General features: G+C 33.2%; 1 protein-coding gene and 1 long non-coding RNA gene across 5 annotated transcripts in view; one reads left to right on the top strand and one right to left on the bottom strand.

The window, feature by feature from the left end:
- The window catches only part of LOC129144589 (uncharacterized), a 58,616-nt gene that overhangs the window by 15,467 nt on the left and 28,027 nt on the right, over positions 1 to 15,122 (top strand). The gene's annotated exons all lie outside the window — the stretch shown is intronic.
- Positions 1 to 15,122, bottom strand: part of HGF (hepatocyte growth factor) — a 71,984-nt gene that overhangs the window by 6,845 nt on the left and 50,017 nt on the right. For all 4 annotated transcript variants that reach the window (XM_519174.9, XM_009453450.5, XM_063815425.1 and 1 more), the window contains 6 exons: positions 14,895 to 14,997; positions 11,382 to 11,515; positions 5,639 to 5,677; positions 4,305 to 4,401; positions 1,453 to 1,527; positions 448 to 588 (listed from right to left, as the gene is read on the bottom strand). In XM_519174.9, the coding sequence (XP_519174.2) occupies positions 448 to 588; positions 1,453 to 1,527; positions 4,305 to 4,401; positions 5,639 to 5,677; positions 11,382 to 11,515; positions 14,895 to 14,997 (589 nt within the window). The remainder of the gene's footprint in view (positions 1 to 447; positions 589 to 1,452; positions 1,528 to 4,304; positions 4,402 to 5,638; positions 5,678 to 11,381; positions 11,516 to 14,894; positions 14,998 to 15,122) is intronic.

Here is a 15,122-nt window from a genome sequence, read left to right on the forward strand (position 1 = left end):
TGGCATTTACAGAGAATGAAGTCCTGTTTCTTAAAAAAAAAAAAAAAAAGTGGGAATGTCCAAATGTAATGATGACATTTGGAATAGGTAGTAAAGAAATGAGTCACGTATTTGCCAATATTTAAGAATAAATGGTCAATGCTATTTTTTAAAATAATTATTTTACATTTGAAAGTTATCAAATAACTGCTAAGTTTCCATTTTAAAACAGACTGATCAGACTGTTGGCCCAATGTTAGTTATTCATTTTTTTACAGTTTTGCAAATACCTTTCTCTCTATACTCACAGAGAGACCCAAACGCACGCATATATACATATATATACAGCATGTAACATATGTTTATAATGTATCTGTATGAGAGAGAACGAACTGCCACACAGCTGAAGAAAATGCTCCAACAATTCTTGTCCAGGTGAAAAATACGAAATCTTCTAAAGTAACTAACCTGGCAAGCTTCATTAAAACCAGATCTGATCCTTCAGGGCCATATACCAGCTGGGAAACATTGAGAACCTGTTTGCATTTCTCATCTCCTCTTCCGTGGACATCATGAATTCCAAGCCAAGCTTCATAATCTTTCAAGTCTCTGTTTTGAAGGAAAAAAATTTAAATGTAAAACATAGTAATTCCAAATTCTGTAGTATTATTCCTATCTATTGTTATTTTAGACTATTAAGGCACATAACCTAAATTTAAAATTTGATTCATAGTATAATAAAGAACAACACATTTGTTATGGGAGATTCTGAATACTACAAACATACATAAGCAGAAAGAGGCTTTAAATTGCTGAGATTCTAAATGACTATTTTAGAAACTTGCTTATGCTTGCTAGAGTAAGTCACTTGTGAAAAATGCTCAGGTAAAGCACTTTACATGAATTATAATTTTTTCTGCAAATTTTGCTTTGTTTATGTCAGCTGTGTATATATTTGGTTTAGTAACAGGGGTTGAAGTTTTCTACAAACAAAATCAAAGTGACCTTGCTGAGAAGCAGGAAGGAAGTTTACAAATGCTGCCTCTTTATCTTTTCCTTAGGCTAATTTTCATTGAAAATTATGCCCAGGATGATCCTGAGGCTGACTCTACAGGAGAAAGAAGTAGTGAGGATTGAAAAAAGCCTATTGATAATTTAGGAAAAAAAAGAATTATATCTAGAAATACAGGGTACAAGTAGAAAGTTGGGATATAAAACATTCACATAATTCTAGCAAAATTTTCCCCAACTGAGGGTAACACTAATTGTGAAAAGAGGAGAACTGAAGTAGTGTCTTGTAAATATCCATGAAGTCAAAGTAAGTTTTGTAAGCCAAATTCTAAAAATAAAATAATTTGTTCACTCCATTTGTGAATCTCTGCAAAATGAATACATATTATAACCTTAAGAGCAAAGTGGAAGACATACACATTTTAAAGGCTCAAAATAATACTAGTTTTAAAAACACTTTACCGAGAAGGGAAACACTGTCGTGCAGTAAGAACCCAACTCTCCTTTATCAATGATCCTCCGCAGATATGTTTATTTCTGTGAAAAAGAGGAAAGAGAAACAAGTAACATCTGTGCAGAAAGAGTGACTGCCAATTAATGCAAAGCCTGTGGCTCCATTTGTTAAAAATAAATGCACTGCAGAGGAAAATATAGAAATTAACCCAACGGGAATAAAATGAGAAGTTCTTTTATCTGAAGGGTGATATTTGGTGATTGTAGCATTAGCTTTTTTTTCATAATGTGACTACAAATTTATGAAATCAATTTGACTTTTGTGTAGTCTAAAGTTATTACACATCAATAGCCATCCCGAACACACATATTCGTGTGTATGTGCATCTATCCTTGTGAGGAACGGATGTGCTACAAATATAGGATAATTATAATTTTTTAAAAATGTGAATCTATTTTAAATTCAGTGTTTGCTTATTAAAAATGCAAAGTTGAGTTCTTGTTTGAACGCTGAAAACCATCTAGTGGTAGCAGTTTTATTCGTGCACTATTTCCTTCTTCTACTACCATTATGTAGTTTTGATATATTAACATAAAATGTAACTGAATCTGAATAAATTATTTTTTCCAGTGTAAGATCAGGAATATAATATTTCATCTCTAAAGTAAAACAATTTTGCAAGGCAAATCATTTAGGAAATTGTAAAATATTTGCAGAGTATGATGAGTACTAGTACATTTTTTTGATGATATCCAAAATCTGTAAAACCATTTTTTTTGGCAGAGACATGGAAAAAGCACAACTTTTCATAATTTACATTTCCAAAGAGTACAGATGTTCAGTGCTTCAGAGGGTAATACTAGAAGATTCCCAGACTGAGACCACAGTTATTTATGGCCTTTACCACACAGGAGGATAAGAATATATATTGACTTTTAATTTCTATCCTTTTCAGTATGAGTTTTGAAAGAATAACTAAGCAGCTGTTGTTGCTAAGAACTTGGATTTAAAAAGGAAAAAAAACTAAAAATTTACAGTACTCTAATCTGATGGAAAAATAGCTTCACCTGCTTTTCCAACAATGGAGATGACCAAAGCAGTATCCTTGTGAATTCTCTTACTGGAAAAAATAACTTAGAAGTATTAATATATGTCTTCTTTTATCCTCTGGGGTTATAAGATAAGCAAAGAATCACCAATTAACTCAAATGTGGATTATTGAAAGATTTCTCCTTCCTTCCTTCTTTTTTTTTTTTTTTTTTTTTGAGACAGAGTCTCGCTCAGTAGCTGGGATTACAGGCATGTGCCACCATGCCCGGCTAATTTTTGTATTTTTAGTAGAGATGGGTTTTACCACGTTGGCCAGGCTGCTCTTGAACTCCTGACCTCAAGTGATACACCTGCCTCAGCCTCCCAAACTGCTGGGATTACAGGTGTGAGCCACCACACCCAGCCTCTTGAAAGATTTTCTATAATTAAGAAAATTAAACACTCCAACAGAATTCTAAAGTGTTTACTAAATCCTCATACTGCACACTCAGCTTTAATATTCTGGTTAGTTTCACAATTCTATTTTAGTACTACACACCTAGGACAGCTATACTACAATTATTGGCATAAATATTTATAAAATCTGATAAGCCATTCCTTGAGAAAAGGGTATACTAAAAAAAGAACTTTAGGCCATCTCCTACAACATTTTGGTCATCTAAAGTCATATATATCAAAGTATATAAACTCTTGCTTTCCAATAATTGGTTTATTCATAAAAGGACTTCTGTTTCAAGTTGTCTCTATTCTAATGTCACTGTGATTTAATAATAGTAACAGACATTCTCTTTCTCTACCCTAGGAGGCTAGCAGTGAGGGAACAGGAGGGTATTCTAAAAGAGGGGATATTTAGGTTGAAATTCGAAGGAGAAAGAATTTTCAGGCATAAAACATGGAGGAAGAAAGCCACAGTGTGTTGTGGGAACAACAGCATAAAGGCTTAGAGGAAGAAACGTGAGGTATCTAGAAAACAAGAGACAATGTGGTTCAAATTCAGATGTATCTTGGGGTGTGTTGCATGGTGAGGTTCTGATAGAGATAGCCAAAGACATAAATATTTTAGCATTCCAATTAACATACAGAATAATATATGTAGTATATGAAAGTTGTAAGATCAGATTTTAAGTTAACTTATATTTTCAGTATTTAATTCTTATGACATAATTATTAAGCATAATTTTCTCTAACAATATGATTTGCAAAGTGATTTTATGTAGAACATGTCATTGATTCTTAAGAGCATTGAGAAATAGACATGTCAAGAATTTTGTATCCCCACTGATTAGTATAATATCAAGACTATTTAACTATTGGCCTTTTTGTAAAGATAAAATGCTCTAGAATTTAAAATTGCCATTTTTCATTTGATTGACAAGGAAAAAGTCAGAAATTGAAAACAAATATAAATGTTTTGACATGATCATGCATAAACATATTAGAAAATAAACCCATAATATCCTAGATTGGAAATTTAATAACAAGTATCATAACTACTATGGTAATATTAAGGTTTCAATAGGTCCTCCGTATTTTGCTTAATCGGAACCAAAGTGTCTCTTAGAATCAGGGACATTGCCAACACATATGGGACCTTTGTGAAGATTTAAAAAGGCACTACCTCTGGAGGCACAAATTATAGTCCAGAGCTTACAGTCTGGCAAGCAGATGTGATCAGCCTCCTCTTTTACTGCCTCACCCAGGTGCCCTGTGGAGAGTACAACCTTCAGGACCACATGTGTCCATATTTCTGGGAATAGGACTCTCTTGTACATATTCTGGATATGCATGACTTGCATCTATTAATAATTACCTGTATCTCAAACTAACCATCCATCCTACGTTTGTTCGTGTTGGAATCCCATTTACAACTCGCAATTGTTTCGTTTTGGCACAAGATATTACGGGATCTGAAACAGGACCAAACATAACATTTTTTAAAATAAGAATTTGAAATAATCAGTGCCTCTTAGTTTTCTTAAATGCAATGATAATTACACAAATGTAACTATTCTTATTGTGTCCAAAGAACAGTTTGGTGAAAGAGAAGTTTAATATGACCGCAGCATTATATTAAGTCCTTAACACTTGCCATCTTCATCTAAGAAGTTGAGTAACTCAGAAAAACAAATAAACTCAAAGCAGACAGGATTGCCATGAGAGTGACAATGGCTTTGCTCACAATACACTAAGACCAAGCTCCTCAGGTCTAATCCCTCACCACCCTCAACATAAAATAAACCAAAGTTATTTACAATGGTTATTTCTAATGGTCAGTAGAAATCAATAGATTCAGTGAAAAAAACAAAACCAAGCTTTACTTGGATATTACTTCTGAATTTGTACAGTTAGATTGTAGATTTATTCAATATGTCTTACCAACATTTGATTTATTGAAATCATATCCAAATGATATAATTATTATTTTCAAATCATTATGTCCAAAGACATAATACAAAATTTATTGGAGTAAATGTTTTCCTGACCCTCCTCTGTGCTCCTCGCCTTATCCCCTCTACTTCTGCCCATGGTCTAGAATAGATATCCATTTGCTTCCTGAGCCTGGGGCACAGCAGGTGGTATTTTAAATCAAAAACACTTGAGTAACTTCCTTCAGCTCAAGAGATATGTGAAAATAAAATACAAGTGGCCCCCAACAGATTCTTAAACTGAGGATTAACTGAATATCTCAGACTGTGTCATCTTGTGCCCACTTGACTGTAGGGCATGCAGAGAAGTTTACAAATAGAGTAGAATAGAGGCACTGAATAACTTTCCAACTTTCGGGTTTCATTCTCCTGAATTCAGCATCCTAATTTTATTAAATCATGGTATATATAAAGGTGGTCCATTATACGCATTGTGCCCCAAATTAAAAGTAAATATAAACACTCTTTTCGAAATCACATATACCATCTTATAGATTTTTTGCAAGAGAATTGAATTTTTATATTCAGTATGCAGTTGCCTTTGAAACTCCTTTACACCTATGCATAGAAAAATATATTTTAAAAAGTAAAAATAAATAGGTTAACTTCTTTTTATAATGGAAGCTAATATAGATAATTTTCTTTGAAAGAAATAATGACACTTCTGACACACAGAGAGAGACTCAGAATATACTTTATATTGTGAAATATTACTTACGGTCTAAATTGACTATTGTAGGTGTGGTATCACCTTCACCTGTAAAAATAAATGTATAGATAAATACACAATTCATATATGCATATATCTGTTATATAAAACCAAATATATATTAAAATCCAAGTATCAATGAATTCAGTAATTTACTAAAATTTTTTTTGTTGTTGTTTTGTTTTGTTTTGAGACAGAGTCTCATTCTGTCACCCAGGCTGGAGTCCAGTGGTGCTATCTCAGCTCACTGCAACCTCCCCCTCTCAGGTTCAAGCGATTCTCCTGACTCAGCCTCCCAAGTAGCTGGGACCACAGGCACACACCACCACACCCAGCTACTTTTTGTATTTTTAGTAGAGACGGGATTTCGCCATGTGGGCCAGGCTGGTCTCAAATTCCTGACCTCAAATGATCCACCTGCCTCAGCCTCCCAAAGTGCTAGGATTATAGGCATGAGCCACCACACCTGGCCAATTTACTGAAATTCTTGACATTTTATTCAGAGATAAAATGTAAACTCTTTTGAGTAATTATACATCATGTTTACTGGATAATATTGTAAGTATATGCCCTCTGGTACCAGGTGATATGAGCAGAGCCCTATTTTATGACTGTGGAGGCTCTCAGATGTGTGTTTTGATGATCATTGGCCATTTGAATTACATTGCCTTCATCAAGGAGCTGCCTCGATCCACCAAGATGTCCAACATCCTACACCATGAACATTCCATTGAATAGCACTCGTGTTCATTATTGTCTACTTGGACTCTTCATATTGATAGGCCATTTGCTTCTGTAATTTGAATCATTTAATTTTTTTTCTGAAAACTTTTAGTTTTATATGGTTAAAGATAATTGCAACTACACAAACTTCATAAATCTCTGCAAGGATTCTAGAAGATAGATATCAATGTCACTAATGGAAAAAGAGGAATAATACAATATAATTATGCTTTGTTGCTTGAATATTTCAAGGGTTGATTTTTCCAGATGCTAGTAAAAAAATATGGAAAAAAGAGAACACTGAAAACTACAAGTTAATTCTAATTAAAACCTGTAGCTTACTACTTTTTCATCTCTACTGGGGCTTAATTGCCACAAATAAGAGAAAGTCTTGGAAGATGCAAGGATTTTGAAATACTTATGCTGTAATGAATGAGACACAAGACATTTCCTGGAGCTTAATGTGTGACTATTCAGAATTGATGGCATAGAGTTCAGTCAGGCACTGTTTAGACCCTGATGGTTGTTAATCCCTGGAAATGCCCTGAGCTCAAATAAGCCAGCAACAAACCAATAATGTATATGGATTCCTTTGTAATAGATGCCAATGTGATTGTTATTTATGAGGATAGTTGTGAGAATTAATATATACTTATTTAAGTTCATTTTTCAGATCTAGATATTTTAAATGAATAGGTTAATGGTAAACATACAAAATTCATCATTTCTCTTTCCCTGTAGCTTATCCTAGAGGATGGTTTGTCAGTCAGCTGAGGTCAGAGTTTTAGTTCATTAAGTATGAGTTAAGATTGAGGCGGACCATGGTAACAAAACATCAAGGATATTGGTTTTCCACGTAAGTCAAATACTTGAAAATGTTAAATAAGTAGATATTTATTTCTTATTTTGTGAGGAGAAAGACTGGTTATTTGTTCTATCTTTACTTGTATATTAAGTCTCTTATTTCTAAGCATTAAGCTAATAGGTCAACAAAATGCTTAGTTAACTCTTGTATCTTACAATATATTTAGTTTTAAAAATTTGTAGATATGGCCTTGCGTGGTGGCTCGTGCCTGCCTGTAATCCCAGCATTCTGGGAGGCCGAGGCAGACAGATCACAAGGTCAGGAGTTCAAGACCAGTCTGGCCAACACAGTGAAACCCTGGATCTACTAAAAATACAAAAAATCAGCCAGGTATGGTGGCAGACACCTGTAATCCCAGCTCCTTGGGAGGCTGAGGCAGGAGAATCGCTTAAACCTGGGAGGCAGAGGTTGCAGTGAGCCGAAATTGCTCCACTGCACTCCAGCCTGGGCAACAGTGTGGGCAACAGTGTGATACTCTGTCTCAAAAAAAAAAAAAAAATTTTTTGTAGACACTATACATTTTGGGTTTTAATAATTAATAGTAATGTATATGTTTTGCTTTCTCTAATCCAGTATTTCTCACACTTTAGCATAAACTGAAATACGTTTTAAAATTAAATTTCTGGGGATTCTGGGTTGGTGGCTGGATGAATCCATTTAACAAGCATCCTAGGTTCTTCTGTTGCATGCCTGGAGTAAAACTTGAAAAACTACTTTCTATGCCTTTTCCATTTCACTGCCAAATACTATTCTCACTTTTCTTCCTTTACTTTCACCACTGTCTATACTACACTATCTATACCACACTACTTTCAGACTCATGTCTACAAAAATATATGTGATACAATACTTATTTTTTATTGGTTCAACTTAAATTTGAAGAAAGAAAACATGTCAATGATAAAAGTTTTACCTACGGAAGGGTAGGGGTGTGTGTGCGTGTGTGTGTGTGTGTGTGTGTGTGTGTGGCCTCAGAACCAAACATGGACTTTTTCTGAAAACATAAAGAAAACTTTCTCCCACTCTTCTTAAAGCTTTAACTCAATTTCAAAAGTTTACGAACATCATGTATTTTTCCATGAAGAAATCTATGTTCACATTCTCATTTTATATATTGTTAATATATACGTATTACATGATTATATTGCTTTGTAATTGTTTCCATAAATGTCTCCCTTCTATACTATGAACTATTTAAAATTAAGAAGAAGTGTTTGTATTTTTATAAACATAGTATGTTATATATGGCTTTGTACACAATAGCAGCTCAATTAACAATAATGAATGAACAAATAAAAACAGAGATGGAAGTTAAGGTTTTGACTCTTTACTATGCAACAGACACTGTTCACAATAGTCCCATATAATAGGTACTTTTATTATAAAATATTGCAAATACAAATATGAGTCCTAAGTGGGTTTGGTAACTTGCCCAAGGTACTTAAAAGTGATGGGTCTGGCATTCTTAGGAAGTCTGGATTGAAGTTCTTAACCACTACGCTCTTGGTAGTTAAGATTTTTCTAAAATAGTATACTAACTGTGTCTGTGTATACTCAATCATATAGGCACCTCTACATTTTTATGTTTGAATATTTGATAAACTTAAAAATATGTTAAATATTATTTTGTAAGCATGTTAAAAAAAGAATAAAAACCTTTACATGTTTTGTAAGAGAATTTTACAGTGTGAAAATGATTTATACAGTCTCTGCAGTTATATAAATAATAAGAACTCAAATCTTCTAAAGATAAATATTATCACCCTTTCACCAGGGAGAAAATGTAAATAAATCCTGGCTATAAATATTAGTTAGAAAAATGACACTGTAAAAATCTTTATTAAAATTAATGTGTGGTATACATTGAAATAAAATCATTTATCTGCAATAGTATTTAATCAAATACTAGTAACCCCCTCAAGTCTTTCAACAGCACATTACTTTTAGTTTAAAAATATTAGTTGAAAAAATTTTTTGAAAACTTGTAAATTATTAGAGTCCTGGCTCCCTTGGTTTGTGATTATAAATGAAATCACAGTGCCTTGAGATACTATAGGGCATTTCACTCTTAACCATGCATATGTGCTAGATAGAGCTGCTGTGATTTTTAAAAATCTGGAAATCTGTAGAGGAAGCAAAATAACTTGTTTTAGAAGGCAGATAATTGCCTTTTTCCTTCTTCCTACACCATTATATATTCTATGAGCCTCCATTAGTCTTAACCATAGGGACTTAACAAAAACATAGTGCTATAAAACTGTACTTAGAAAAATAATAATCTTTTAATAATTTTTAAATATTTTTGTATGGCATTCTCTGAAAAGGTAGGTGTGTTTCTTTTAGTATTAACATTGAGCTTATGCCAACCTTAATATGGGAAAAGTGAAGAACATTAGGAAAACAAATTAATTTGAAAGGCTATGATCATGGCTGATAAAATGAAAATAAACTTATTAGAAATGCCATTTATTTGCAAACATATAATATATTTAGTTATTTATTCTTATACAGAGTTTCCCAACCTATTAAAAATAGATGGAGCAGCTCCAAGTCTTAATTATAGGTAGACTTGATTAACATCATATTTTAAAAATTTGCCTTTAATGCTAGAATTTCATAAAACATGACTGCTGTTTCCATTTAAGGTGAAATTTACCTCTTTAATTTGACATAAATTCTAGAAAAACACAGACTTCTGTTGTATTTCATTTTTTAAAAGCAACATTATTATTTCTTCAATTTAATCTCTTTTTAGAGTAGATATTTTTGCTGCTGTTCTCAAGGTACTTGCTACTACTGGCTTGTCTCACAAGAAAAACATTCTTAAAACAAAGTTCTTATCGAACTTATAAAAGTATTTCCTTTCTAAAGAGAAGGTGGTTTAACATTGTGGTAAAGGATGTTCATTGTAAACATAGAGTTACAGATACATAGTATAGTAAAATGGTCTCTTTCTACTGACACAGCTTTATAAAAAGGCTTTTTCACTCAATAACATATTTAAGACGTACTTCCATCTCAATACGTATTACTAGACATCAGTGGTTACCAGTGGAAATGATTTTGCCCTCCAGGGGACATTGGCAATGTCTAGAGATAGTTTTGATTGTCACGACTTCGGGCAGGTGTCATGCTACTGGCATCTAGTGGATAGAGTCCAGGAATACTACTAAACATGCTACAATGCACAGAGCAGCATCTACCCCAAAATGTGGGTGTGCGGAGGCTCAAAAATCCTGATCTATGTCAACATTATTACTGCTTTTGATACATTTTATCAAACTAACTTCCAAGCAGGATTTTGAATTCACACTGTAAGTAGCATAGAATTGAGACAGACTGATTACCCAGGTCCTCACTAATACTGGATATTTACAATCATTTTATTTGCCAACCTGACAGGTAGAAGTGACTTCTCATGTCTTAAACATTTTTTTCCTATGAATATGTTTTAATGTCTTTTCATTTATTTATTAGCTATATTTTTGAAGATTTATTTTCTACTTTTTTCTCCTGAGTTCTCACATCTTTTTCTTACTGATATCTAGGGACTTTTTAATATGAATTATACCAGACATGTATTTTATATGAACTATGTCAAACATGTATTACATGTTTTTTATATAACTTTTACTTTATACACTAATATCTTTTTAACAAAGCCATCTGGGAATCAGATAACTGGGTGGAAAACTCCAGGCTCTTCTTTAGTCTTAAGTTAAAGAACTGAGAAGGAAATAGAAGTACCACTAGTTCAGATCTGCTCACGGCTTTTTAGTGGGCTGGGAACTTTGCTGAGAGCTCTGCTATATTCAGAAGCTGAACAGGTAGTATTGGTATTGGGGGGTGGGGAGATCTTTCTAGCCCAGTCATATTAGAACTGTGGCCAATTAATGCTTTCGGAATCCCAATGGAAATCTTCTGAGGGAAGAGAATCTCCATTAAAATGTTAAAATTTCTTCTTATCTATACGAGAGATGGAGAGAGAGAAAGAGAGACCATGTGGTGTGTCTGTGTGTGTGTTGTGTACATTTGTGTGTGTTGCTCTCTGGAGAGCTTCCTCATTTGGGAATAAATGCCAGACCATCTATATTATTTACAACTTTTAGATGAAATGTAGTACATTTAAAATATTTCACAAGACCAATCCCTAACTGTACTTACAACGAGAAATAGGGCAATAATCCCAAGGAATGAGTGGATTTCCCGTGTAGCACCAGGGTCCATGAGCATCATCATCTGGATTTCGGCAGTAATTCTCATTCAGCTTACTTGCATCTGGTTCCCAGAAGATATGACTGCGGAAACAACAGGCCTTGCACATCACAAGATGCTCATTCCATCCAAGAGACACAAAATATTACAAAAAGATATAATCTCAGCCCATTACTTTCACTGTAGATACAGCATAACCTTTTACTTGGGATGAATTTTAGCTATTTTGTTTGAGGTCTGTTTGGTTGCTACTGTTGTTCCTACACTTTAGAAGCAGATTCTCTAACTTGGAAATATGGAAGAGGGAGGGCTCCATAATTGGCATATTAGATTTTGTGATTTTGCCTCTATTTGGTAATCCCAGTGGCATGGTAATGATACTTCTGTGCATAGAAATAAGAAAAACATTGTCTAAAGCAAGCAGATGGCAAAGATTAAAACTATAAAATACATAAAAAATACAAGCTATTATACAAGTATTTTTTTACATTTTAGATACAAATGAAGCATCACTAGCCATATCACTATGACAGAGTACAAGAAGATATACTGAAATGAATAATGTGTTAATTAAATAATTAAAATTCTAAATTTTACTGATCAGTTACAAAATATTATTTTCTGACAGATAACCGAGCAATACTTTATTTCTAATTCACATCTTAACTAAATTTATTACAAAAGAAAAGCAAAGATTGTAAATTTACTGTAAATTATTTTATAAGGCCATTTTCATTCATGTAACATCAATATTTACATTTACCTCAATAACATGAATGAAGTCAATTCTACATGGCCACTTTGACTGATCATAAAAGTCATTAAAACTATTCATCTTACTGAACTTGTTTCCAGTTATTAATTGCTACCATGCTTGAATATAATTAATGTGTCATTTTAAATAAAATTTTAAAAAGCTTGAACATGGAAACTTGGACTATATTTCCAGACCAAGGTTCATTTTTCTGGACCAAGAATAACAGTAAACACATATAGTACTTATTACATGCCACATTGTGTTGTAGGTTCTTTGTAGATATAACCTTAGACCAATCTTATGAGATAGTCTTTAAGGTTATGCCATATTACATTTGTGGAAATTGAAATCCAGAGAGAAAAACTAATTGGTGTAATGTCACATGACTTGCAAACACTAGAGCTGGGGTTTGAACCCATGGCTATTTCAAGAGTCAGTGCTCAAAACCGCCATGCTCTGTCTCCTACTTACAAAGTTTGTCCTTAAGCCAAAATGGTACCATGTGACTTAATCCTTGATCAATTTCCTACAAATTGTTTCCAAAAGTCAAACCTAAACTTGATGAATTAAAGTATTATTAGAGACCCATTGATAGTTTGTAAATAAATATATCACATATTTTCAGTGGTATGCTGGTAAAAGTTTACCAACTGGTACTTTGAGGTATGTGTATGGTGAGGATGAAGATGAGGAATGCTCGTCTGAAGTTGTTGCTGATTTCTGTAGTGTAAATACTTCTACCATGAAAATTTCAACCTTCTAGTGTAAAATCACTGAAGGCAACACTTTTGAAAGACGATGAGAACAATTCTCTCTCACAAGTCCATAAGAGCAATCCACCCCACCCACCACTGCATGTTTCTAAAAATGCTTTAAAAAATAGCAGTGCTGAAATTAGCATTTATTTTAATCATGCCAATTCTTACTTAAAATTATTTAATAAATCCTGTTAATCCTCAGGATAAAATTTAGATTTCTTAACTGAGCTTACAAGACTCTCTATATGGTGTTACCACTTTGTGAATTCCTTCTCTGTGGACATTGACCAAGTTACATTCTTTCAGTCTTACCAAAATTATTTCCTATATTCAAATAATCTAATGCTTTGGCCTTTGCACATGCAATTTCTTGTGTCTAATATCCTCTTCCTCCTCTACTTCCCTTGCCCAGTTCCTACTCATCATGTACATCCCAGCTAATTTCCCTTCCTTTAAGAAGCCTTCCTGACCACTTACGTCTGAGTAGGCACTTCTTTGCATTCCCATAGCATAAAATATGCTATCTTTCATAGTTTTCATATGGCATTCCCTGTTTGCTTGCATCCCACACTAGAGTGGGAGATCTATAAGGACAGAAGTCTGCTGCTCTTTGAAGTCCTAGAACTCCAGTGTCAATATAGTAGCCACTGGCCACATATGGCTACTGAGAAATTGATCCAGTCCAAATTGACAGGTGCTGTAAGTGTAAACAGACACCAGATTTTGAATATGGAGCATGAGAATATAATGTAAAAGATATTTTTAATTATTTTGTATTAAATACATATTGAAATGAAAAACTGTAGATGTAGTGGATTAAATAAAATATATTAAAATTAATTTTGCCTGTTTATTTTTACCTCTTTAAAAGTGGCTACTAGGAATTTAACAGAACATATGTCGCTTACATTTGTGAGCTGCATTGTCTTTATATTGGAGAGCATTATTTTAGAACTATCCTTTTGTGTGAAGTAAATTAACTGAAACAATATAATCCACTATTGAGTACATTTTGGAAGAGAATAAGGAACTTAAAGTTAAAAGACTGAAGCAAAGTCACTCCATCTCTCTGAGCCCTTAAATTCCTATCCACATATGAATCTTTCCTATAGGATTATGATGGTCAAATGGCATAACTCATGTAAAGCAGCCATGTGATAGGCACTTGATCAGATGACTGTAACTTGTTTTTTCTTTTATTCTAGTGCATATACTCTGGGATGTTTATGAAAAAATCTGCTTTAGGTCACGATTATGTGTCATACTTCTTTTGCAATTTTGTAAACACTAGCACTATTGCTAGGGCTGAGTGGGTGCTACCTTCTCTATATCTATGGTAAAAATCTGTAATTCTCTAAAATTTGTAGATTTTTTCAACTACATATACATTCCTGTAATTACTGGAAAATTTTATGTATCAAAGCTACATAAGGAAACCTGTCATTACACATTTTTAATAGTTAAGGTTTAGTATTTTAGAAATTTAAATTATATGAGTGATTATTCATTGATTTTCATAAACTATCAATTATTAAATATGAAAACAATAATCCCATAAAATGCACTATGTCAAACACCAGATTTGCCACTTACTTATACACTGTCTTATTAAGTTATGTAACTATTGTGTCAATGTGACCGTATCCTCCTTGGAGGTTGGAACCAAAACATTATCCACTTTTTGTTGATGTTCCCCATGGTACCAATTACAGTACAGAACACATAGTAAATGCTCAATAAATATCCACTAACTTGAATTGCATATTTAAAAGTTTGCTACATAAAGAAACAATGTTATGATGAGTTGTAAAGAAAAACCAATCTAATGCTTTTATTAGCTTACCATGATATATAAAAGAATAGAAAGAAATAGCAATGTACATATCTAAATACCCAGTCTGTTGGTATCACTACATTCTATATATTGAAAGGAAGAAATTTACACACCGATGTAAGTCTTCCATGTTCTTGTCCCACATTGAACATGTTAGTCCAGATCTTGTTTGGGATAAGTTGCCCATATAATTTTTGCCATTCCCACGATAACAATCTAGACATAAAATATACAGAAATAAGTCCAATGAATATTAAGGCGGATAAAACAAAAAGATTTTTTACAAGTATATGGAATCATGAAATCAACATAAAAATTAAAGTACTTGAAAGGGCTGGGTG

This window comes from Pan troglodytes, chromosome 6 (assembly GCF_028858775.2).
Source record: "Pan troglodytes isolate AG18354 chromosome 6, NHGRI_mPanTro3-v2.0_pri, whole genome shotgun sequence".
Taxonomy (NCBI): Eukaryota; Metazoa; Chordata; class Mammalia; order Primates; family Hominidae; genus Pan; species Pan troglodytes.